Here is a 27,736-nt window from a genome sequence, read left to right on the forward strand (position 1 = left end):
TTTACTGTTTCATGCCAGTGCCTTCTTGTTAGGACTATTGATTATTGATCATTCCATCCTGCTGTATATTGATTTAGTATGTGGCAATGAGTTAATTGTATCACCCGATGTTAGGGGAGGATCAAATACGTGTTCAAGGGAGATGATGCTTATAGCCTGTTTAATTGAGTTGGCTATTTAGGCTTTTAATATGTTGTGAAATAATTAGGAGAAAGTACATGAGGACTTCTAAGGGCAGGGAACTTAAAATTTGTTTTCAGCATTTTGGAAGATGCCAAAAATTGTGCAGTAAGGCCTTCCTGGAATTAAATGGTCAATTGATATTTAGTTAGCTGATGTGCAAAATCTGGGATTCCCCGTCCATATATTTCTTTTAAAAAATCAAGGTAGGTAGCACCTTTAAAAATTTGTTTTATTGAGAAAAATGTATTTCTCTTTAAGAATGACTTCATAGAGAAACTATTATTGGATGTAATTAGAAATAACAAGAGGGCATATATGTGACCATGGGTGCTCACATATCGGGAGGATTGAAGACAGAAAATTTAGCTAAATGGTTAAGCTATGAATCAACCGAGTGGTTTTTTTTTTTAATCTACTACTGTTTTGTTTCATTAAAATTGTTTTCCATGTAAATTATAATGTTTAAGGTAAGACAGATATCTACTTATTTTTTGACATTGTTTGAATTTTCTAAACTTTAGAGAATTCATACTTAATATAAAAAAATCGACCTTTTAGGATGAGATCACAGTACCATGGCCTGCTAATGAATGTTACCTTTTGTTTTAGCAGTTCACTTGGCTCTAAGCCATGGAAAAGTTTTTATTTCCCATCAGCTCCAAGGTGGGAGCCAAACCAAAGTTAAAGAAACATTTTCCAGCAGACATTTTTCTACAGATAATATCAACAGTTAAAGAGCATATGCTTATCCTCTCTCTCTCTCTCTCTTTCTCTCTCTCTCTCCTTCTGGAAATATTAGACCAGGAAAAAATATTGAAATACTGATAATGAAAGTAACTCTCCTGTTAATAAAGGTGCTCCTATTAATCCTTCCTGGTCACATTATGGCTTTGAAGTTTGCTTACATTTTCAAATGTATCTGCCTCAGGTTGATTGAGGGAGGACTACTCTTTTAAAAAATCATATTAATATAATCCAGGCCTTTTTTTTTTTCTTTTTGCCACTTCTGGTTTATTTGGCCAGCCTATGATTTTTGAAGAATGAGGAAACATAAACACTTATGACTGGCTTTTTTGAAATGTCTGTTAAAATCCTGGCCTCAAAAGATCTGCCAGTTCAGAAATTTAACAGCAGAAATGCGAAAGCTCAGCATTGAAAGTTGAGTGTGTGAGAGATGGTGTCAGTTGGACCACTTTGCTACAAATACCTACTCACCTCAAACCTTTCTCTTGCTGAGTGATCCACCGTACTAACAGTAGGATCCACTTAATGACATGTGAGTCAACAGCTTATGTGGCACGCCCACTCTGTGCCAAACAGCATGGCAGGTACTTTTCCAGGCTTCCTGCACAAAGCAAAAGAGACTAGAAAGTATATTTTCCCCCCACCACTTGGTCTAGTGTCTAAATCTACTCAGTTGGAATCTCTAAAGCAAGAGGCATGGCCAGATATATTTTTTAAAAGCTACATGCTCCTGGATAACAACCACTTTTTCAACACTGCTGAGAAATTTAAGGGAACGTAGTATTTTTGCCATAACTTCTCCATCTACGTAGAAGATGCATTTTTTCCCCCCTAAGGATAAAACCATCTGGAAATCTTCACATGCTCCAGACTCTCATATGGAGCTGGCTTTGCTTTCTCATTAGCATGTGGATAAATTCTAAAACGTGATTTACAAAATGAAATGACTCTCTTGCCTACTTAGTAGTTTCCTATTCGTAGTTAGAAGGTAGAGTCACTCTGTTTCATTAATAGCCCCCATTAGGTTTCTGATTTAAAAATAATTGCTTCTCTCTAAATAACATTCCTTATAACTTCAGTTCTTTAAAAAAATGCTACTTGATGTGCATAGATTATAATTAGCAGGTTTCCATTTATTATATACCTTCCATTTCGCTCTATCTCCACTATTAATTTTAATAAAATAGCCAATTGGTTAAAGAATTAGTGTTATTTTTAAAGGATTTTTGTACTGTGTATCAACAAATGTGGAGTTACAGTGATGACCTAGTTAAATTCATAACTATTTAATTTTTTGTGAGGAATTTCATATTTTTTCATAATTTATTTCATTTTACTATCACCAAATAACTCCAAGGAGAGTACTCTCCAAATAACTCTAGTATCTTCTTTTTGAATTTCTAACTGATCCTTACTTGTACCATCTATTATAATTAAGGCCTTTATTCATTTAATCTTTTTTTTTAAGTGCAGTGAGTTTGATGTAGAAAAGTTTTCTTACATAAATGGTAGTCCTCAGTCATAGCAGATGACTAGACTAGCCTGTGTGGATATAGTTTTATAAACTATCAACACATGAAAGTGATCCTAAAACTCCAAATGCTGTTACCTAGAACTTCATACATGAATTGTTTGCATTGTTCTGGGAAAAAGGGAAAATTGACGGTCAGTCTTAGCCTGTAGTATATTTTGACAGCATGAATGAGTCAAGCAAGCAGACTGTTTAATAGTACAAAGGAAAGAGCTTCTAAGGAAGTCATTCTTATGACTAGCTGAAAAATATTTTTCTTAGTAACGGTTCTGGAGAAAAACAGGTCACCACTGGAGGAAAAATTAAATCTCAAGTTACATGTATTCTGAAAGTGATTTGATCACTAAAATGTGTTTATCTTATGACAAAACTCCTTAAAATGATACTACTTTATACATTTACAATTATTTAATAACTCTCGTCCTTGACCTCAACAGGAAATTATGTAACACTGTTACCCATTTTAATTCAACCACTGTGGTAGAACTTTGGCCATCCTAGTTCTTTAAGTGTGTGTGTGTGTGTGTGTGTGTGTGTGTGTGTGTGTGTGTGTGTGTGTTTCAGTAGCACAAATAAAACTGCATCACAAACTTAAAGGTGAAATGCATTAGGCTTATAAAATTACTGCAGACTTATTCCGGTGTGGTTCTAAAACGGCATCTAAATGAAAATAGGACTCAATCGATGGGAAATCATTTGTGAGTTTACAGATCCTATTCTAGGTGGTTTGAAAAGATACATTGTCTAGCAGTAACCCTTCACCCAGTGACATAATGCTCAGTGTGAGCTTGATGGATGCCAACCACTGGGTTTATCATTACTGCATAGATCTTTGTAAAGATAGGGCGCAAGTCTCATTTCTAAGCCGTGACTAGCTATTATGTCAATTGGAAGAAGAGAAATAAAATCAATACAGATTCAAAAAAATGACACTCTACAGTCATTCACAGAATGCAGCCAGCTTTCAAATGGTAATATCCTGGTTAGTTAAGTACCCATAATTATTATGATTTTTCAATATCTAGTTCATATTTAAAGTGTGGACTATAACCTACCAACCTTATTTTTATTTGCCTAATTGGAAGTATCTAGCATTTTTGAACTGGCTTTAAAGAAAATTGAGATTCAGCTGTGTTTCCACTTAGGTCAAGTTTTTACCAGAGTAACTATTGTAGAAGCAAATCATTGAGTAGCCAAGTCTCCACTACAATGAAAGCTTTGTAAAAAATTTTAAGAATGAAAACTTCAGGTGCTATGTTTTTCCATGAAAAACCTGACTTTTTTTCTTGCCTATTTTAAGATTTTGCATTTTAAATGATTGTTCAAGTAATGTTCAAGGGTTTTGCTTGATACTTGGAGATAACTTTTTTATCACTTCCAACAATGGACTCCAGTGATCCATAGAGTTTTGTGATTGCAGTTGTAAGAGTCTTTAGAAATACTGTTGTGAAATCCATTTATTTTACAGATTAGGAAACCAAGGAATCACTGGTAAGCTTAGGGTTCCGTAATATTTATAAAGATCCTGAGATCACAAGGACTCTTTAAATAAATACGACTAATCAATTGGTCACTGCAAAAACTGGAATATGTTGTCTCCAAATTCATGACAATGGCATTACTGACACACCTGCTTGATAAAGACAACTATTAAGGTCTAGTTACTGCTATTCCCTGCTAATGAGGTGAATAAGTTTTTTGGCCATTCTGATTTGTTGATTACTGGCGGTATTAAAGATTTATAGTGTTTTGCTACTTAAAGCAGGTTCTTCAAAGAGAAAAACAAAATATGCATGTATATACCTAACCTAATTATAATATTTTCTAATGTAAAGGATATATGAGATATTATAATTTAAAATTATAATAAGACATACAGTAGTCTATATATTAAATTCTAGATAGCCAATTGAGTTTTATAGGATACTTTTATTATAATTTTTTTTTTTTTTTTTGCAAAATTTTGCATCTGTAGCCAACCCTTGGTTGCTAGTGACAGAGGACTTTAGTTGTTTTTGTGCTCTTACTCATAAGAGGCCCTCAAATAGGATATACTTCATGAAACAAATAACTTTTCTTCAACACATCTCTCCACCATTTTATGTATCACAGAATAAATCACATTATGCATGATTTTACAGTTCATTTGTGCATTTTCCCCCCACTAGTTTATAAGCTCCTTCAGAATGGAAGCTTACATTAATCACCTCTGTACATTTGGTGTTTTGAATATACTTGGTATTCCTTAAATGTTTAGTGAATTGAAAGCAACATTTCTTCCTGACCATGACCAATAACTGTGAGCTCATTTTATGTGCTGTTAAATTCAACTTTAGAGTATTTTTTTTTTCATGTAATGGGACATTTGTTGGGTAGCAACATATAAACTATTCATAAACTATTTCTCTAAGAAATGCAGCACCCTTCATTTATGGTGGGACGCATCCAGTTAAATTGATCTGGCATTATAATGGACTATTTATGTTTTGTTGATGTAAATTTCGGGAACAGGCCTTTATCTGGATGCATGCCGTGTTGTGTGTGTTGCCTTGTGCAGGCAGCACATAGGGACCTGGTCAGGCTTCCTGGTATGATGGCTGTATATATACGGCCCGTGTCTCAGAGGAGGGAATACAAAATTCATTGGTGCAGTGCCACAGTTATTTTGATAACAGTCTTAACTCCCTGTTAGTAAGAACGCCTCCTTGGAAAAGTATGGAGAAGTATCACCCTTACATGGAATAATATTTACCTTTAAAAAGTTGCATCGGGAAAGGTGGAGAAGTGGAATGACCAAAATAGCAACATTATCAGTGTATTGTGAGGCACATTCTGGCAACCAGAGACAACTATAATTGTTTTTATTATAGATCTATAACAGTAACAAAGATACATGATGTTTGTAGGGAGATCCATGTATCTCTGTTACACTTAAATTTCTCCTCACCCTAATTTTAGAAAAAAAAAATTGTTTTGTTTTCCTGGTGTGAAAACTTGACAGCATTGCAAAATCTTCAATATGAAAGTCTAAGCTTCTGAAAAGTATAAATGCCTGGACCTGCCACTTGTTAACCTGTTCATTATTTTTTTCCTCCAACAATTATTTTAGGAGCTGTAGGATATAAACAGTTTTAAAGAGAATTGAAAAGTTCTAGAGAGTCACAAATGATCCACATTGTGTGTTGATGGCAGTAGTCACACCAGTTAAGAAATTTACGTTTATTCACTTTTAAGAGGATCATCAGGAGGGATGAAAAATTTAGTACTTCAGGCTGATTAAGGGTTAGAGTGGAATAATTATGTAGCTTGTAACAAATGCTACAAATGCCACTTGACCATTAAGATACACTACTCATTGAGACTTATTGTCTCTCTTCATGGAGCTTCACAATTTATAAATGTCATCTACGTAGTGAATAAGTTCTGCTGATCTATTATTTTAGATTTGGCATGCTTTCAGAGAAGGTAAGGCCTTGATGATAGTCTTAAAAAGATATGGACTCTATAAAGTATCTTTTCTTGGCATGAAACAGTACTTATTCTTCATACAGTGTGCAGAAAAGATGAGTGTAGTGCATAATTTGCCCAATATTTTGTTTGTTGATAATCATGAGGCTATTCTGTTTTTTTAAATCTGCAAATTGGAAAATAATTAAAATGCTTAAGAGACCTCAGATTGAACTTGGGTTGCTGTTCTCCATCATCAAAATTTTAGGGAGTTTTATATTAGTAACTGCATTTCTGTATTTCAAGTCTTGCTTCCTACTTGCGTAACACAGTGTCATGTTAATTTCAAAAGAACATGTAGTCGGTTTAACTTTCAAACTAATTGGAAGAGATAGCGATATTTATATTAGCTCGAGATTTTGTTCTTGTTTTAATCTGGACATATCAGTTATCACATAAGACTCTCTTTTAATCTTTAATCCAAAGCCTATTTATTGCTATTTTAGGTATGATTCTAATTAACCAGGTAATGCTACCATAGTACAGAAATATGAAAACACATACCTAACTTACTATTTTATTTTAGTGCATAAAAATGTGGCTGTAGGAGAGGGACATTGGAACTCTGCCATATTCCTAGTATAGACCATCATAGTTAGGTTTTTACTTTCATTCTCCCTGTCTGGAAGCTTTTTAAAAACAGAGGCTATGCTTTAGTCATCCTCGAATCACTAATGCCTACCCATAGGCCTGACACATGGTAGGGCTTCCAATCAATATTTATTATACTGAATTTAAAATGGGGCAAAATTTGGAATACCAGCTAGAATAGTTTCTCATCCATGCCATAAATTTCTTTGCCCTCACACTCAAGATTAAAAAAAAAAAATGTGATTAAACTATTTATAGTCATTACGGTTGTAAATTAAACCATATATTTCATTAGAAATTGACATGATCACCTCTTTGAAAGGCCTCTTTCATTCAAGGAAATGAAAACTAACATTGTATATGGAACACTAAACTTATTTGATTTGAATTTCTGCTCCTCAGCTAATTGAGATATCACAGAGATAAAAACATGTCAATTTAGGTAAGTAACAAAATTGATTGAGTTATTTTATGTACTAGGCAACAGTGTTGTTGATTGATTTTTTTTTTTTTTAAGTTTTAATCACTTACTCTGTGAATTTTTCTCCCTTAAGGCAGTGGACGGAAAAGGTGCCTTTCTTTTTTCCCTGCCATTTATAAACATTATGAGTAGAAATCAATAGTTAAATTGACCCAATAAAAGATGCCTGGCACCTACTATTGAGACAAGAAGAATACCAGAAAGCACATGTATGGACTCTAACAAGGCTCAAAGCATCTTTTGCATGTGCACTAAATAGTTTGACAGTGCTAATGAACTGCATCTGTTCTATGGGGTCCATTCAGGCCAGGGGTCCCTAGCAGGTAGGCTGCTGGTTCATGAGAGCCAGATTAAATTATCAGTCAGCAACAACTTGCTATATGCCAAAAATGGGGACATACCAGTTTCAGGTTGCTAGACCTCTAAACAAATTTGTGTAGAATTTATCCTTTTTTTTTTTTTTGCTTTGCTAATCATCAGTTACTTCTCTTTAGTATCATATTTGCATTCCATATGAAAAATGGATTTTATGTTTTATTTAAAAATTATCAAGATATATTTATTCATCAGACACTTGTTAAATGGTGATAGAACTTTATAAGGAGATAGTATTGCTATATTAATTCCAGCTCCCTTTTTTATACATATAAAATTTATCTAATTATGCTTATTCATTCAACACCATTTTTAAATAAATAATCTAAAGGAAAACAATAATGTAAATACACTAATAATAATTTGAATTCCCTTTTATATTTTTACATATAAATAAGGTATGTATATATACACACACATATATATATATATCTTGTTCTGTGATTGGCTTTTTTCTCCGTCTGACCAATATCATTTAAGACCTTTTCTATGACAAGTTGTAAAGCACAAGGTTTGCAGAAATAATCCCCCACGTTTTTGGTTGTAATGTTTGCTGCTGACCCAAATCAAATAGTTTCCTTCAGCTGTGCTTTCATTTTCAACTTCGGTAGACAAAGAAATCCTCTTGTGTGCTTCCTGAGGGAAGACTAGTTGAACAGAAAATCACTTACTTCCTAGTCACAGTTCATTAATAACATTGAAAGAATACTTTTTAAATATCAACTCTGTCATTCATAGAAAGTATATGTTTCCTTGAGGAATCTCTATGAATTACTCATTTATTCTCATTGCCTTTCATACGTTAAGTTATATTCCTTAGGAGTTCATTAATTTCAAATATAAATGAACTGTTACTTGCATACAGAGTCCTATAAACAGCAGAAATAGCAGTTGCATCTTTTCTTTGATTTATATGTTATCCTCCTGGCCATTTAATTAGTCAGTTAATTTCATTCTCTACCTTATAGTTTGTCGAAGGCCATAGGCAGTGAGGGATCTGCTGGAGCTGGCTCACACAAGGTCTCTTCCCTACTCCATGTTCAGTGATGTCGTGTTGGCAGCTTACATTGGCCCTGGTGGGGGTACTAACATCATGGAAATTGGCAAATGCTACAACTCAGGGGTTCTCTCCTCCCCGAGAGCCTCTTCTTAAACACTTAGCAGTGGTCATTGTTTACAGTCTCATCTCTCTCTCTCTCTTTATTTTTTTTTTTTATATCATCCGACTATATGGAACAGCCATGTAGAATTTTATTTCCAGATATTTTCTTTCCACACTTTGAAACACTCAGTACGTCACTTAATACATACACCACTTGCCAACTGAGTGACTCAGCAAGTTACTTAGCTCTTCTGCCCTCCAGTCTCCTTATCTGTATGATAGAGATAATAATAGGACCTATCTAAGGATTGATGTGAAGTTGAATAAGAAATACATTTATCTCAGTATACTACCAAAAGGCCTGGTACACAGTGAGTACTCAAGCAGTGCTACCTCTTTTGTCTTTGTACCTAAATTAATAGATATTTATTGATCTCTTACTAAGTGCTTAGCATTTTGCTGAGTCCAGTGGGTCATTGATTGAGACCCAATGCTTGTAACATTGAGTATTAGCCACAGTGCCCTGTGGCAAAAGACTTTTTCTTTTTGCTGTACCAATATAACATCCTTTGTTCTGTCTTTCTGCTTATAACATTTTTTCCTATTTTTTGGAAACTTTTTTTTTTTCATATTTAGATTTTGTTTGGATATTACCTCCTCTAGGAAGCGTCTCCTCACCCCAGGCCTGGCCATGCTACCGTCCTGCCTCTTTGTTTCTGTAATATGCCCAGTTCATATTGCTATGACATGTGCCATATTGGCACATGGATCATAATTATGCATCTTGCTCTCTCTGGATTTGAATGTGTGGCCTGTGACTTACAATCTTTGTGTTCTTACTGTTTAGTGAAATATTTGACAAATATTAGGCCCACTGGAAATATATGTTGAATGGTTGTTGGTTGAAGGAATGAGGCATGGACTTTGCTCATAGGGACCTATTACTCATCTGAAGAGATAATACATACACATGTGACATGAACGTGAACAAGAAAACATTTTAATAATGATATCTATATTTTCAGAGTTTTAAAGTTTATAATTCATTTTCACATATATATATGATTTTGGGCAGTAGGTAAGCCAGTTTTTTCTCTGTTACAGATATAGACATTTATGTTCATAGATGTAAATGAATTGAGTTAGGTCAGCCAGATCAGATTTAAGCATTAAAGTCCAGCTTGTCAACCAGGGTTTGTGATCCTGGATCAGAAATATAAGAGTAAGTTCGGTTGTGTTTCTGGATATTCTACCCCCCTCCCTAAGCTTTTAAAAATTATTGTGCCTATTTTGAAACCCAAAATTAGAGAAAACATAATAACAACCTCTATGTATGTATAGGTTGGCATTTTGAATGCATGTATCCGTGTATATCAGTTAACAGTTTACCCGTCTTATTTTATTTATTACTATCCACATGTATTTTAAAACAAATTCCCAAAACATTTTAAAATAGATCTTAGACATCATTTACCAGTAAATTCTTTAGTATGTCTCTCTAATAGATAAGAACGTGTTTTAAATGTAACTCTATTTCCAAATCTAGCAAAATTGACAGTAATTCATTATATCACTTAATACCACCTTTATTCAGTTTTCCCCAATTGTCAATATCTTTTTTTACAGGTGGATTACTCAGATTTACACATTTTATTTGGATGTTCTGTCTTTTAAGATTCTTTTAATCCATGATCCTTCCTGTTCCCCCTTTCCCCCATGACTTTCATTTGCTGAAAAACTCAGGTCATTGTTCTGGAGAAGGTCTGAGATTCTGAAGTGAGCTAATTGCTTCCCTGTTGTGTCACTTAACTTGTTACTCTGTCACTCGTCGTTTCGTAGACTGGAAATTAGAGCTAGACTTGAGTTCATTTAGTGTCACTTATTATTTGGTGAGAACACATGCTAGATGGTGCTGTGCACTTCTGATTACATCACATCAGGAGGGCCTAATTTTATTTGTCCCCACTGTTAGCGACGCTGAAATCTATCAGTGAGTTTAGGTGAGCCTGAGCCAAACCCCGTAAAGTTCTCTATCTGAATTGGATCCAGTGATTTCACCCCACCGTTGATCATTTCATAGCTCCATGATTTTTTAAAGAGTTTTTAAATATATTATTCCTGCTGTAGTTATTACTTGGAATTTTTCTATAAAGAACTTTTCCTTAGCAACTGTTTGGCAACTCCACAATACAGTTGATATCACAAAGGTGGAGGAAATGTATGATTTTATACATTTTAAGAATCAGACATTAACTTCTAGTATAAGACCTGAATATAATCATAGATATATTCAAAGTCTAACAAATTTTTACAAAGTTTCCCCTTGAGGAAGATCTTTGACCTACGGTTCCAAGAAATCCCCTTTCCTTCCTTTATTTATTTATTTTTACCATAAACATACCTCTATATGATGGAATTTATTCACTCAGAAGATATTTATTGAGCATCTTTTTTTTTGGAGGGGGGCAGGCTGTGTGTTACCTGCTGGGGATATAGACATGTGCTCCGGTTTTTCATAGAATATATAGTTTATTTTCTACTCATAATGTGATGCGATTAAAAAATAAGTATATGAATCTGTTTTTGTTTATTATAATACTTGGTGTCCTAATCTATACATTTTATCAATCTTTTTAGCTGATTTTAGAGTCCCTGGCCCTAATGTCTAAGATAGGAACAGTAAAGAGATTTGAAAATTAAGTTGTTACTGCTGACTCAAAGGAAAATGAATTGTCTTTATATAGGGCACTGTATGTGACAAACAAGGAAGTTTTTATTATTTGAAAAAATAAGATAGAATGATGGGGATACCCTAAGACTAAAAGTAAAAGATGAGATCCTGTGCTATTTTAACATAAGCAAATAGTCAAACTTGATTTCTGTTTTCAGGGAGTGAGGATGACATTTTATGGATGTCTTTATCTCCTGTAATTAAAGTGTATTTTGTTAGGATTTTTAAAGATGTTTTTGAATTTTAGTAAATGTGCAATTTCTAAAGCCTTTGGAACATATTCTTGTGTGACTAGCCAGTATAAATGGGATTAGTTAGACGACCCTTTTTCTAAAGGATTCTATGACTATGAGATAATGAACATGATACAATATTGAATTCACTAAAAATAATGTCCTGTGTAAATCTGAGGTTATGATTTATATTGTTTTGTTAGTCACGTGATAATGTTATAAATTTTAGAGTATATAAATTATCATAATTCTAAAGCTCTTCTCAGATGTTTTCTCTATGATAGAAACTCTATTCTTTTCCTGATGTTCAGTTAGTATGACATAGCTGTTGTTATTTGAGGTTAGGGTAGAAGGCAAATCCATGGAATATAATTAAGAATATGTGTGTGTGTGTGTGTGTGTGTGTGTATGTATGTGTATATATATGTGTGTGTGTGTGTATATATATATATATATAGCATTTGAAAATCAGTAAGATGGAAAAGCTTTAAGTTCTCTTTGTAAGTCTGTGCTAACATGTTTTATGATGTTATGGAGATGTGCTGGGAAGCCAGAGATTTTTAGAAATAGTTATGTTATGTTTGCTTTGCTAGCATCTTATTAGGAAATTTGAAAAGAGACCAAAAAGCTAAGCCTTTTAATTGTGGTATCTGGTAACCAAGGATCAGACTGAATTTAAATTTGAAGATCAACAAGTGGGTATTTATTTATATTATGTCAGTTGAAAGAATAGTTGCATTCTTGACTCGAGGAAAGAGCTTAATCTGAATAGCACAAAAATTGAAAAGTTTACTGATACATGAATATTGACTGCTTTAACCTGATGAGAACAGAAGGCTAGCATCAAAGATACAGTAGTAAAATTTTAAAAGGAGTTGGCGAAAAGTAAATGTTACATAACATGAAAAGAATACCAGGGGAAAAACTGACAGAGTAGAATAACAGGAAGATTAGTCATTTCTGGAAGAAAAAAGAAAAAAAAATGTTGGGAGCGGGGGAAGAAATATTTTAAACAGGAATGTAAACCTGGAAGTGCCAATGTCAAAAGACAGATATAAGCTAATTTAGGAGCGAAACTAAGCTTTCATACAATGACTAATATTAGTCACATTTAATAATAAAACATGAAGTTTGTAAACAAACACAAAAATGAGGAAATTTTCTGTTAGGGATTAAGAGAATGCTGTAAAATTAAAAGGGTGATGTTTACTCCTTAGCTGAACTGACTTGGCTTAGGCCAGACAGAATGTCAGACGTGTATAAAGAAAATGTATTTTTTTTTTTTAAACAAACTAGTGTTCTGCAATGTGCAAGTGTTGGATAAAATACAAGTGTTCTGGACATTTTAAAACATGTATGCTATTTGGTTTGAAGTAAATTTCACTTATACATTTACTTATCTGACAACTGAATAGTAAGAATCTCTAAGTATTTTAAGAATTATTTCTATAAATTCTTGAAAATATAAGTTGTAACTGTATATATTACATAAAAGTATATAACAGTCTCTCTAACAGAAAACAAGAAAGCAGACGTGCGCGTGTGTGTGTATGTGTGTTGATGGAATCACATTAATCCCTAGTTTCTACCCAAGGGTTTAGGGGCATTTATGAAACAGATTTTGCTGAACACATTTTCCATCCTCTCTAGGTGTTCTCACCCGTCAAATGGGAATAATAATATACCTGCCTAAAGTTGTATAATGAGAATTTACTGAAATGGTAAATATAAGCATATACCTGACATGGAAGTAGCATTTTGTTCTTTTAATTTATGATCCTGTATCCAGAAATGGAAGACATGTTTGTATGATGCATTGCCAGTTAACACGTGAGAAGATGGACAGTTGCAGTAGCAGCAATTTCTGATGTCTTGATATCTTAAAATGTCATTTGATAGGTTACATATGAATTCATAATTGACAAATATAAAACTGTTACTTCTGTTGGCCATTCTGTTGGCCATTCTTTAGTAACTCCAGTAAACGATAAAATGATGTATTTTAAATAGAGTAGATATTTCTAGGGTTACATAAGCACGGCATTAGGACAAAATCTCATTTGAAGATAATCAGAAAAAAATGTTATTTAACTGGAGAAAATGACTTAGATATATTGAAATAAATATATCAAAATTATCTAATTTAGAAACCGAAGACTTATTTTATGTAACTGTATGAAATATATCATTCTATATCACTGAATTCATAGAAATGTGATATGCAATTGAGTAAGCATTTTCTGTTGATTTTATGATAAACTGCAAAACTTTCATGGTTCTACCTGCAGTTACCTTGCTCAGACAAATTCTAACTCCAGTACAAAACAAGTATTATACGTGAACACCAAATACTGCTAAAAAATCTCTTTTTCTGTCTCTTTCCTCTCTTCCTCTCTCCGCCCTTGCTCACAAAAACACAGACACCCTCCCCACTCCTCCCCCCCCCGCCCCCGCCATAGTCCCCCCAGGAATAACTGCATAGGAAATGTTTATTTTCTAAACTACAGAAAACAAACGTTATCTCAAACACCGAAAGTTCTTCCTTTTCCTGGTTTGGAAACACGAAGTCATGTTGAATTGCTTGTAGATTTTCTTTATCCAGCATTTAGGTTTATTTAAAGCATAAAGTTGTGAGAACAAAATGACTCAGGAATTTATAATGCACAAATAGAGCTTTTTACTTTTAGGTCACCAGTTTATATTTGGTAGACTTGGTATTAGTTAAGGATTGATTATAGTTGGTACGTTGTTTGGTTTCCAGAAGAAGCTGGAGAGCTCACATCAACCTCATCTATTTTGACCCAAGTATGGTCTAGATACTTATTAATATATTTATTTCCAGATAAAGCCAAGTTCAAGGAATTGAAGAGAGTAGACCCTGTTCAAATTGATGAATAAGAAGCTGTTAATTTATTCATCTACATACATAACTTCTGTTGATTGGTATCGTTCTAAAAGTAAAGTGTTAAAATGATCAGAAACTTGTATTTCTATGCTTTTAATTGCACCGTCATTAAAATCAGCAAGAAATAAGAATAGTAACTGCAGTAGACAAGTTGAGCAATCAGAAAAAAAATTCAAATATATAATTTGAATACATAAATGAATCGTGATCTTCCTAGGATGTCACTTAGTAGTGCCAAGGTCATAAAAATCATTTGTTATGATCTGTCTTATGTAACAGCCCGTTGGGGTCACTTTGTTCTGCACACCCAAACGATGTCAAAATGTGTTCAGAATTTTTGTATAACTTTTGTGTTCATTCAATGTTAACATTGAAGATAGGTAAATTTAAATCTTATTGTCAGCCAAAGAGTAAATCAAGCTTATGTGGGGACAATGTATAATAGCAACTACTCAAGAATTCTGCAAAGAAGATAGTTCTCTAGAAAATAGGTAAAGAATTTATATCTTTCTTCCATGGAAACTTTTGCTTGTAAAAGGAATCAAGGATAAATAGATTCCAATGTATCACCCCAAGCTTTGCCACATGGGCACCTGAATCTCAACTCACTAAATGCCATGAAATGCTGCATTCCTTAGAGCTTGTGGTTAAAGTCTACCAGAGAGTAGATACCCTTACTATAACTATTTTTTTTTTCTGAAGTTTTCACAGTTTCTTGTGCTAATTTATATTAGGTTAAAACCAAAAAAGCTGAAGCTAGGTAAAATTAGTCCAGAGAGGCAGACTTGCTGTCGAATTAGATCAGATTTAGGAATCTTCATTGGTTTCTGAGTTACATTTGAGGCACCAGATGCTTGATTTGAGTTGTGTGAGATTACCTAGGAGGCTTTATATCATCAAAAGTGAATTCAAAGAAAGTCATTTCAGCTGCTGAATATTCAAGGAATTCTCTTGGTCTAGGATTGGTTCATCCCATATTGCAAGAGATGATTCTTGAATTTCTGAAGCTTCTTTTAAGCTCACAATTATTGCCTTGACCCTGCACGTAATTAAGTTACTTGCCAATAATGAGAATAAAATATGATTGCCAGCAATGGTTATCCCTTAAAATGGAACGACCAACATTGATGACACTAATGTTACTTTTAGCACCTCTGAAGATATGATACACTTGAAAAAAAAGTTTGAAGAATGAATTTGTCCTTGATTTTTCTGAAATCTGAGAATCTCATAAGATGTTTGTTAATTCCATAAATTAGTAAACATCATTAAGAGAAATGGTTGTAGAATTGTGTATTATACAAACTTACGTACTTTATACATATTAAGTTTTTGAAAAGAGACGGGGGATAGCAGATCCTTCTCCCACTGGGGTTCCAGCCAGAACTGTCATTCCTTATTCTCTTCAGTCTAATATGCCATCAGCTTTCAAGAGGTGGCGGAGGGCAGGTATAGGCTTATAACCACAACTTCAGGAGCTGCATTCCTTGGATCTAAAGCGTACATTTGCTGCTTGATAGTTGTTTGACCTTTGGCAGTTTACTTAACACTATATGCCTCCTGTTCCTCAGATATACCCCACTGAATGGGAGCCAGTCCGCTGCGTTGGGTTGTCTCGATTCTGAAATACATACATAGATTAAAGGACATGGAATTTCGGGGCATACAATAAGTACCGTATGTTAGCTATTATTAAATCTTAATTTTATGTAAATATTTCCTAATATCTGTCTTGTTAAAGGTAAACTTGTAATACACAAATAAATTAAAACCAAAATCAATGTTGCAGTTTTAGTGAAATGTTTATGAGCTCCAGTTGTAGAACTGTATAGCCCGGGTTCAGATCCCTTGTGAGCTGTGACCTTAAAAATGTGATGTAACCTCACCGAGCCATAGTTTCCTTATTTGTAAAACAGAGCAGCGATAGTATCTGATCCATAGTTGCTGTGAAAATTAAATGGATAACAGATGTAAAGCACTGAGAATAGTGTCCAGCATTCATGAGTAATCAGTGCGTTAGTTATTGTTCTTAATATTTTGATGATGAAAATGAACATTAATACATGAGAAACATATTATACTCAGAAACTATGTGTAGGGTTTCAATTTTGCTAATTAGAATTGTTATCCTCTACTGTGTGGAAAACATATACTTTGGTGTTTATAATTCTCTAATAAGTAAATTTGCTTATATGGAAAATGTTTTTCACTTATCCTTTGTGAAGCTATTTAAATTTTTAAAAAATCTCTGGATACTTCTTATATTGATACAGTTTTAGCTCTGGATAAATTAGTTAAGTAATAAATAAAAAGTAAATGCTTTATTAATGAGGTTACCTGCTAGCTTTGTTGTCTGGCCATGTTCTGGCCACTCATGAAGCTGAACACCACACGAAAGAAAAGGAAACTCATAACATCAGAAATGGGAATAAAATATAGAAGCAAAGAAGTCATTGCTCCTTCTGTAAAATGAAAATCATAAGACCTGGTATTTCCCCATCTGTTGGCAGTGTTGTAAAGATTATGAAAGCATTAGCATTTGCAAAAAGTGATTCTATGCCAAGAAGGCACATAATATTAGGAAAGAAATGACCAAAATTGCATGATGACATTTATTTCATATGGCAACATCCTTCCTTTCATTAACAGGAAATTTTAAGGCACTCCAATTGCTTATTAGGAGTGGGAAGGGTGAATGAAAATTTAAAAAAGATTCATCAAGGCTTCTTTATAATAAAGTAAACCTTTGAGAACGTTTCCATAGAATTATAAGCTTAGAATTTCATAGTAACTGTATTTATCACGTTGTTTGGGAGCAGGTTTTAAACATGATAACAGGAAAACACCTGTTTTGACAGTCTGTGCGAAAGGTGCAAACATTCGGGTAAACTCTGTCTAGGTGTAGAGTAAACAGAATGCTTGGCTAGCATCCTGCAAGGAGTCGGGTCTAAATGGTCTACTCCAGCTTCTGCTGCTGCTGCTGCTGCTAATATTACTGGGAAGGAAAAGTGGCTGACCTGGCATATCCTCTACTCTTGGTGCTGCAGCAGTCACTCAGGAAATGTTGTTTAAGGGGAACCTTCTGGATCCTTTTCATGGCACCAAGGCAAGAAGAAGCCGTATCTTATCTATTGAAGATAAAGCATGGAATTGGCTAATGGATGCTGGTGAGTGAATAAGGCAAATGGGGAGCCAGTTTACTGATATCTTTTGGGTAGACCTGCTCTCTCAAGGACTGAGATGGCATCCATGGGAAAATGGCCTCCGATAATCTGAACGTCAGAATGTTGTTTTAGAGAGGAACTGTGGTTTTAACACTAGTAACCTGATTTGTGATCCTGAATATATTCCATAAATAAAGTTTATATTTGTTCCCAGCTTTACTACTTGAAAATAGTAATCTTGAAGTTTGTTAGGTACCTCAGTACATGGAGCATGGTTTCCCATATAATTTCTGTCACTATTTAATCTTTACTCTTGTTTTTCACTTGACTCACAGTAATTTATAAAAAAATGACTTTCTAGTATTTGAAAGAAGTTATTCCTTCTTTCACTTCTAAATATGCATCTTCTTTTTCACAACACTATATAATTTTAAATTAAGAAATTATTTAACATGCATAATTTAATTTTTGCCAGAATCTTCTTTTCAATTCAAGATAATTATGTAAGCGAACGTATAAGATATTGGTTATATTGGTAAGATAGTTGCACAGGGAGGATCTTGGACATAGCAACATAGAACTTCATTGCTCATGTATTTATGTACCAATACAAGGTAGTTTTCTTGAGCAAGTTTCTTTATTGACCAAGTGAATAATTCGAATGAGCTATCTCAGTTTTTCTCACTCTAAATTTTCTCACTCTAAAATTTTCTTTCCCTAAAACAGGCCATTTTTGACAAAAGCTTGCTATGTGATTTTAAAGGTGTATATGATCTTCCACCTTATAATTTCCAACAAAGATGCATATGTGCCAATTAACAGCTTACCTTTTTCTTTTGTTAAAAGATTGGAGGATACAGAAATATTACCTTTGCCATAGAGGTGTAGACCAAGTTTTCCCAGAATAATTAATCTATGATTAATAGATATTTCGTAATAAAGGTAGACAGTTAAGTTTAGGAATTTGCTGCAGTGTAGTAAAGGCTCTGACAATTCATGCAGGAATTCACCTTTTAACTTTATTTTGACTTTTAAGAAATTTACTTGAACATAATTCCTCCCTCCACCCCCAACACACACATACTTTTTGAGGAATACCTTTCCACATGTGGTACCACCATTCAGCCAATAAATATTTATTGAGCACTTGCTGTTTTGCCAAGCTGATTAGGCGCAGGGATACAATTGAGCATGTTTGTCAGAAATGTCTTCTTGTGATGCTAAACAGTAGAAAAATACTGGTTTAGATTATCTGGTTTTATTAATTTAGTAAGATACTGTAGTAGCAATATAATACAGATCTTTCAAGAGCCAGTACAAATTATTCTATTAACACTGAAAATAATCTTTATAATATAAAGAGCTTTATAAATGAATGCACTCTATCACTTCACATTGGCACTATTTATTCACTTCCTGTCTTCTTTTCTGCATTTTTTTGTTTTAGTTTTTGTTGCTTAGATTGTTGAAACTGATTTTCATGAGTGGAATTGAGAACATAAATCAGAAAAAGACTAATTTATTTTTTAAAATTAAAGTTAAAGTTAGACTATTACATTAAAAAAATCGGCTTCAATTTGGTTTTTACATATGGCTCACTCTATTTTCCTACCGATTGCTATCGTATTGACAAAGTTATGTTTTAAAAAATTAAGTTTTAGTTCAAATCAGTATCTAAACTAAGCTCTGTTTATACAATGAAAGTATTTTTAAAGGGAAAATTAGATTCCTCATCTTCTTCCCCTATAAAATCTCAGTTCTCTCAAATTTGACACACTAGCTGCCTAGGTAATATTTACTATTTTGTATGAGTTATTTTATTTTGTACAAATGTCTGACAGTAATTTACTGGATATGTGAGTTTGCCCAAGCAAGATCTGCTTTTATTGTACATTTGTACATGTTATTAACTATATATATGTGTAATAGAATTACCATACATATGCGTGTATGGTAATTCTATTACACATATGTATGGTATGTACATATATATATACACATATATACATATATATGTGTGTATATATGTGTGTGTATATATATATGTGTATATATATATATATGTGAGGTGAGGTATGGAAGTCAGTATTTTCCAATACAAGGTTATTTGAGCTATTTGACACCAAGTAAAATAGATTTATTACTATTTTAGTTAACTTAGATTAAAAAAAAAAGCCTGAAGTCAAGAATTACATGCATATAACTGCTATCAGGCAGTAGAATGTCTTCTTATTTAATTCTAAAACAAGTAGAAAATACTGGTGAATTTGTTTCTAGTCTTGAAAAAGTGACAGTTCCTAAATGTGTCTGATTGTTTTTATTTTCATACATATTAGGGATTATTAAAGTTCTGTCAGAGTTTTTATTTAGTCTCTGACTTGATTTTATCCAGCTCATTAAAATTGTCTTAAAGTCTGTCTCTTCTAACTGTTTAATATTTATTATTCACTGGACTACCGAAGATGAGGTCCTAAAGGCTTTTGAGCATTTAAAGAGCTGTGAATAGTGGTTAACAAGCAATGAGCATCTCCATGGAAAATATAACATTGTGAAGCCCAGATTCAGGAGAATCTTAGTAGTTTATCCGACAGTGCATTAGAATCTCCTGAGTTAATCATATTTCCCTTTCTCCTTTTTTTGTTTTTCCCTTTTCTTCTATCTCTCCCTCTTCTCATCTCCGAACATTCTTCGTCTCTTGCTTCTTCATGCTCTTATCTCATTGAAATCCTTCAGTCTCCCTCATCTGACAAAAATAGAAAGTGATATATTTGATAAAACGTGTTGTATGTATTTCAAAGCAATTTTAGTTATTTTTGAATTTAAAAATCAGCTGAATCTACCCTTCTCTCTGTCTTTTCTTTTTCCCCCTCCAATAACGGACGACTTTGCCTTTTAATCTCTGTTGCCTTGTGGATCAGCACCCTGTGACTTTTTATATTGTAAATTTCCTTGTCTTAATATAAATGTTATAATGGCAAGATTTAGGAATTTTATGAAACGTATTAGATTTTTTTAACCTCAAATACAGTAGGCATACTATAATATGTCTTCCTTACTTTTCTTTCTAGAACTAGAGCTCCATATCCCTCCTCAGCTGTGTTTTTGGCTGTCTTATGGGATGCTAGAATGGCCTGTCTTCATGTATTTTGTTGCATTTCGCCATTGCTTCTTGTGTTCTGTCGGGGAATTTTGGTGATTCTTTTCAAGCGCTACCTGAGCTCTGTGCTAGTTGTCCCCCTCCCCCCAGGGTTTCCTGCTGTGTGGCCCTGTCTCCACTCCCTTGGTCCTGTCCATTGACAGAGCCTCGGGTTCTGATGGCTGCCTCTAAACCCTTGTGAGGGCAGGAATATTCCTCCCCCCTGCTGCTACAATTGAGCCCAGTGCTGGGTACCACGTTGCCTTCTACACTTGCTTTTCAGTTGTTAAGGCTTCCCAAGCTTTGGCTGCGGCTCAGTGATCCTGCTGTCCAAACCCTGGAGCTCTCCTAGCCTCGACACTCAGTGGTAGCAGCAGGTGTGGGGATTTCTCCAAGCCCCTAAGACCCTGGGAGCAAGAGAATGGCCGTTTGACATAGACCTCAGGAGTTTTCAGAGCACCAAGAAACCTCTCCAGAAGATATGTGAAGGTAAGATTCTGATTTCTCTAGGCAGCTCTTTAAGAAGCTACAAATCCCTATAGTCATGGGTTTAACGTAGACTAAATAGTATTGGAATCTATGAAGCACTTTTTCTCCCTCTCACAATATGCGTTATCTATCAAATAAGAGAAATCTTGTCGAAAATTAAAGTAGTTAAAAATGAAATAGAAATGATTTATTTCTCCAAACGCCTGTTTTATTTACCTCTTTGTTAATGTTTAAAACCAGAAACATTAAATGATTATCTCCTCAAATTCTTAAACTCGAATTCCCAAACCCATAATTAATTCAAAAGGAGTAGGAAGAGCAGCTCAGATCTTGGTAGTGCTAGGATACGTTATTGTCCTTTGTCAAAAATTACTGCTTAGCATTCTAAATGTAGCGGTCTCTTCTTTTAGGGTTTTAGTCTCACTTTTTAAAAGGGAGATTCTCCCGCCCCTATTTTTTGAGGGCAAAAAACTTATTCCATATGGGCGTCAGTAACCTGGGTGAAGGATATATGTGAGGTGTTTGTGTGTACATGAGGGGTGGAGAGAGATCAGCATCTTGAAGTGAACAACACAGATCACCTCTTCAGCATTTTAGCTTTTGTGGCAACACTTATGTATTTACAACCCTTCATCAATTGCCCTGCCTCCATTCATAGGCACTAATCTGTGAAGTGATATTAAGATACCTCTTCTAATATGAGGTCTTTGGTGGCCATACTATCAATTCATGTCTTCTCTTTTCCCCTTTGTTTTCTTTTTAATGGACTTGATCTTATAATTGATTCCCCATAGTTGAAATCAAAGCTGTTAGCTTATTGTCAGACTGAAACACTTTCATTTCAATAATTGAAAACGTAACTGATGTTTTAAAGATAAAAAGAACATTTACTAATAGCTGTACAAAATGAAAAGAAGCACTATCTTTGATAGAGCTTATTTAAGATGCTTATTTTTAAAAATGGGTTCAACAAAGTGACTTATTTACACCTAAAAATATCTAACTTTTATTCTCTCTAAACTTCGAAGTATAAGTAAATATAATGTTTTGAAATCTTTCTAGTGCATTACACTGGATAATTGATTTTCATATGTAAAAACAGAAGAGGGAAATTTTAATGCTTTGATTCTTAACATTTATAATGAGTTTGCAGTTTTTGAAAAGGTGTGGTACAATCTCACAGTAAAAGTTTGCATTATTCTCAAGTTGGCCTATAAAGTGCATTTTCCCTTTTTTATTTTGTGTTTCCCTGGGACAAGAGATTAAACAGAATACACACACATAATTTTAAATGATTTAATTAAATATTCTCATGGATTGAATTTATGGACATTTATGAAGTTACTTTAAAACTTTAGAATAATTTAAACTATTTTTAATGGGACGTAGTGAATTAGTGGTATTCATCATATTTAATATTTTTATGGACAAAGTAACTTCACAAAAGCAGGACACAATACAGTAATATTCAGAGTTTAGTAACTACTTTTTACAGCATACAGAAAAGGTACATGATATCAAAAAATAGTGGTGCTGTAAAGATCTTAGTCACTAGTTGATTAGAAAATCTATTGAATAAATAATGGTATAACCCTTTTACAGATAAGGAATCAGAGAACTAATAATTTAATTTCTAAAACCAAGAGTCAAAACCAGCATCCAAGTCACCAAATTCTAATCCAGTGTCTTTGCCTTGTGTGATGCTATTTATTGAAGTTGCAATATATTCGAGGGGCAGTGAATGGATTTCATGGCTTCAAGAGATTTTCTTTAGTATCAGATGTGTCTAGGCGTAACTGATAAGCATGGCTCACTTGTGCAGTGTAGCCTGTTTGAGGCCTTTAAAATTTCTTTTTTATTTCTGCCCTGTTTAGTGGTAGCTTTCATTATATTAAGATTTTAAAAAATTACTGTGGAAGAGCCATTAAAATTTGTGTTTGAAGAAGGTATAGAACTTCTGGCATGCCATTTATTTCTGTTTGTAATGTAAATTGGGCAATTATCCAAAATTTTAAATTCTTAAAATTGAAAAATTAGAACTGTGTGTAAATAGAGGCAGTTTATTGTTTTTAAACAAAAAATTTTAATTGATTTCTACTGTTTCCAATAATTTTACAAATCCCTTCACTTATATCTTTAAAGGTATCTGTGATATCGTAAACATGGAAAGAATACACATTATATTTGTCTAAAATTATTTGATATACTTATTAATTAAATGCTTTCTGGTTACCTGATTTCGAAATATCACTTCAAACTTCAAATTTCTCTCTGACTGTACCTGTCCCTACCATCGTTAAATAGGACCAGTCTCAGGCTCCTTTAAGGGGATTCCTTGGGGACATAGTTATAATCCTGTCCCCCTGCACAATGTCCAGGATTGACTCAAGACCCAGGGTGGACCTGGGAGAAAGCTGTGTGCAAACTAAGAATATAAACTGTGTATTCGCTTTTTAGGAAGTTTAATTCGAAAAGTAGTTGGAGTCCTTTTGGTATAAGGTTTTATAACACTTATTTTAGGAAAAAATATTGAAGTACTTATTCACTGAAAGTCTTCTGCTATTTCTCAAAATAAGGTCGTGCCCCGAATCATTATGATCCCTGAGCATTTCTGTCATCGCCCAACTCATAAGATGTGTGCTTCTCAATTTCCATTTATTCCTTGTCCCTTGGAGACTATGAGAGCTGGCTAGGCTGGTGGGCTGGGGGTGGAGTATTTATAGTAGATATTGAGAAATGTCAAATGTGAACCTTTTGTGATATATTTCTTTTGTAGTAACAAATAAATCAAAGTTGCTAGCCTTGTTAGGCATATCCATGTAGGAAAGAAAGAAAAGAACAGATCCGTACTTGGTCCAAACAACTAAAAGTGAGGACAGATCTAAGGATGAGCCCAAATACTGACATTTTTGATACTTCAGAGGAGTTTCACACTTCAAAAATAAAATATTCTTGTTTATTATTCATTTTGTTATATGGAAATAAAAGCTTGCTGACTCAGAATTATTCAAAATTAAAATTATTTCTTTAGATAACTGTAATTTATTGATTACATACTTCCTTTAGTCCCATTATAACAATTACCTCATTTATTCTTCACAGTAATACCTTGAGGTATACAGTGTTACTATTTTACCTTTAACAAATGAAACAGGCTGAGAGAAGTTGAGTATCCTGTCCAAGACATCACAGCTGAACACTGGGATTCAAACCCAGGATATGTGGCTCAGGTGTTCATCCTTGGAGGTCCTTATTAGCCGTAACCGCTGGTAGTGAGTGGTAGTTCCCAAATTCAGTCCCAACCCTTTTCGTGGAGAGTGCCATCAACGTGCTTCTGCCTAAATCTCTTCCCAACTCAGTCTGGGCTATGGCTGTTCACTCACTGGCTGTTTGACCTTGGAAAGGGTGTTATTTATCCTCAATTATACAGTCCCACTGCTCTGAAATATGAATAATATTATCTCTTGTTAGGGTTTTTATGAAGATTTAATTTAATGAGACAGTGTATGCCAAGCACTTAGCACAGTGCTATTTTCTATATTGGCATATAGAAAATAGCCAATAAATTGTTGCTGTTATTATGTAATTTCCCTGAGGTCACAACTGTAAATCGATTGAGCCAGAATTCAGATCCAAGTCTGTGTGATTGGAAAACTAAACAAATGAGAACATGTATATACGTTACACGCTTTCCACAAGCAACAGCAACAACAGGAACCACAAAGCAAAAACTCATGCTCTCTCTGAACTTTGACACTGCCTTTCATCCTTAACCATATCTTTTATAGTGAACAAATTACGATGTTTAGTATGATAATGAGAAAGTTGCATGGTTCACTGGTTTAGGGAAAACTCTAGAAGCAAAGTTTCCAAGGGTTGGAATTTCAGTACCATTGCTTACAAACTGTGTAATACTAGGCATACAGGTTACATGAACTCTCTAGGGTTCTTTATATATGAAGCTAATAATAGCACCAATTATATTGGGTTATTGTGGGCAGTAAATTATATATACTAGGGAGTTCCTCCAATAAATGACTTTTATTAATATTAATAGGTGTGTGTGTGTATACATACATATATGTATGTATACACACACACAGTATGTTCTCAGAATAAAATTCATGGTTTATAGAACTCAGAAACCTACGGAGTTCAGAGATGGATAGGATCTTGGTGATTTAATGATCTTCTGTTCTCTGAGAATCTATATGCTTTCCCTGTCACAGCCATTTTACCTCAATGGCAGACCAGTGGGAAAGGTGGGAGAAAGGCATCAAATATCAGAATTGACCTAGATATGGTGTGATTGTCTCATCTGGAAGGTGGGCTGATGTCAGCAATTGGTATCGCTGTTGCCAGATGGTGGTAAGCAGATGGTAGGATTATCATTCTTCTGTTCTTTCTGTTTTGAAGCAGAACCCAAAGCAGCATCTGGGCCCCAAGTCCTGGAGAGAGAGAATTAACCTGGACTGAATTGAGCGTCAGAGGTTAGCCTTGAATACTAACTAGTTAGAGCAGGGATTTCTTGAAATCTTGCTGTTTAAGTGTTAGGCCTCATTTACTAGATTCTCAACTCCTTGAGGTAAGGGATGTTTATTTTATGTATTTGCAACACCTTGCATAGGGTCTGGGAAAGAGTGAGCCCTCAGTGGATGTTTGATAATTTGATAAAAGAATATAAGTTCCAGAAATGGGGCAGAAGAACTTGTTTAAGGATATCATGGGCAACAAAGGGATTGGAAAACAAGGTTGCATTGCAGGAAGCATGGGATACCCAGGGCTCCCTCAGGGACAGAGGGAAAGAGTAAGGCAGATTGGGGCAGGGGGTCGGCGGGGGGTGGGGGGGGTGGGGGTGGAGGATGGCCAAATGTGCAAAATCATTGTAATAACTGGTTTTGGAGCCCAACAGAATTGGAACTGTCAATGTAGCCTGATTAATGAATGTAGGAATAAGGTATCTCAAATCGTTTATAAAACTTATCAGCCAGAGGGCATATTTGAAGAATCATAGCTATTTGAGTCCATTTACATTTGTTTCTTTTTTTTGTTAATGCAGTTATGGTATGCTGGAGTAAAAACTCAATTTTGGCGCCAGAAACCTGAGAAAAATGTATCTGTAAATATATCATTGATGTATCTACTCTTACATAAAGAAGTTACCAAAATGTAGTTTTAAAGATATAATATAAAATTATAATTTATAATATATGAACATAAAATGAAGAGCTTATGTGGATGATGTGGGAAGTCAGAGTGTACTTCTTCAAGCCAGCATAGTAATGGGAGATGATTGGCAAAATGTTGAGGTTTTTTTTTCGTTATGACTTTTACTACTATTTTGATGCGTATTCCCCAGATAATAATCTTTCAAAGTCTATATTTAAAATGTAAACCATATTAAAAAGAACCAAGAAAATTAACTGTGCTTAGTATTAAACCTGACAATTTACGTTGACTCAAGTTTCCACGTAGGTGTTTCTGGATAATTGAAACAGGTACTCCAGTTATTTGGCATGGCGTATTCAGGCCAGACACATCAGCTCCTTGTCTTCAAAGCCAGGATATTGTGTGCTGGCACCTGAAGGATGGTTGTTTAGAAAACTTCAACTGAGAGTTAAAATCAAACCAAATGTTTCCAGGAACATTTGTGTCTTCTTAATTTGAAAAAGACCATATGTTGCGGCAGAGCTTCTATAATATTAAGATAGTGTGGAACTTTCCAGAGCATCTCAAGAACAAACTTGTAAATCAAGTGCTAAGTTATTACACATTTTAAAAATTTTGCTTTGAAAAACACACATTGATGTGAAGTAAACAAAAATTGAGTCCAAAAATGGAGAAATGATCACTAACACATGTAGCTCATTCTATAGAAAGTTAGAGCCCTTCCATGCTTTTATTTTCAAATGTACCTGTAAACTCACCCTCTTGTCTTTCTGTATACACAAACATGCCTAGAGATGGAAATACACACACACACACACACACACACACTCTCTCTCTCTCTCTCTCTCTCTCTCTCTCTCTCTCTCTCTCGCATCTACCTTAAAAAATGTACACTAGAACAGTCATTGCATGATATTAACTCTATAATTCTCTTCAATCATTTACTTTTATGGCTTCACATCCCTGAATTATATATGGGTCTGGCATTACTATTTGTGATTTGCGTGTGGAAACACCCTGGCAATGCTTTTTAAATTTTTCTTCCTGTTTCTCATTTCCTAATGCCTGATTTTAGTTTATTTTGGCAACCCATCCTGTGGCTTTTAATTAGGCACTAAATTTGAGACATTATTTGAACCAGTATGTACTAACTTACAAAAGTTAAACTCATTATAAAATCCTTTACACATAAAATAACAAATACCTAAGTATTAGTGTTTCTCCTCTCAGCCCTTGCTCTGGACATGTTCTTGGCAGTTTAATCTGTTTTTTTTTTTTTTTTCACCCTTTTTAAAAACGTTAGAGGCAGCAGTATAGATAAAATCAGTGGGATCTCTCCCTGAGGAGAATTTGTTTTCGTAAATAAAAGTGTCAACGTGAAGAGAAAAAAATGTT

General features: G+C 34.2%; 1 protein-coding gene across 30 annotated transcripts in view; it reads left to right on the forward strand.

The window, feature by feature from the left end:
* MBNL1 (muscleblind like splicing regulator 1) overlaps positions 1 to 27,736 on the forward strand; it is a 190,525-nt gene that overhangs the window by 66,521 nt on the left and 96,268 nt on the right. For 2 of the 30 annotated variants that reach the window (XM_036218735.1, XM_036218729.1), the window contains exon 2: positions 17,431 to 17,550. The exons of 24 other annotated variants lie outside the window; for them this stretch is intronic. In XM_036218735.1, the coding sequence (XP_036074628.1) occupies positions 17,545 to 17,550 (6 nt within the window). In that variant the 5' untranslated portion in view covers positions 17,431 to 17,544. Of the gene's footprint in view, positions 1 to 13,939; positions 17,551 to 19,570; positions 21,173 to 27,736 lie in introns of those variants that run through there. 4 more of the 30 variants (XM_036218737.1, XM_036218738.1, XM_036218739.1 and 1 more) reach the window with 4 other exon arrangements.

This window comes from Rousettus aegyptiacus, unplaced genomic scaffold (assembly GCF_014176215.1).
Source record: "Rousettus aegyptiacus isolate mRouAeg1 unplaced genomic scaffold, mRouAeg1.p scaffold_m13_p_4, whole genome shotgun sequence".
NCBI lineage: Eukaryota > Metazoa > Chordata > Mammalia > Chiroptera > Pteropodidae > Rousettus > Rousettus aegyptiacus.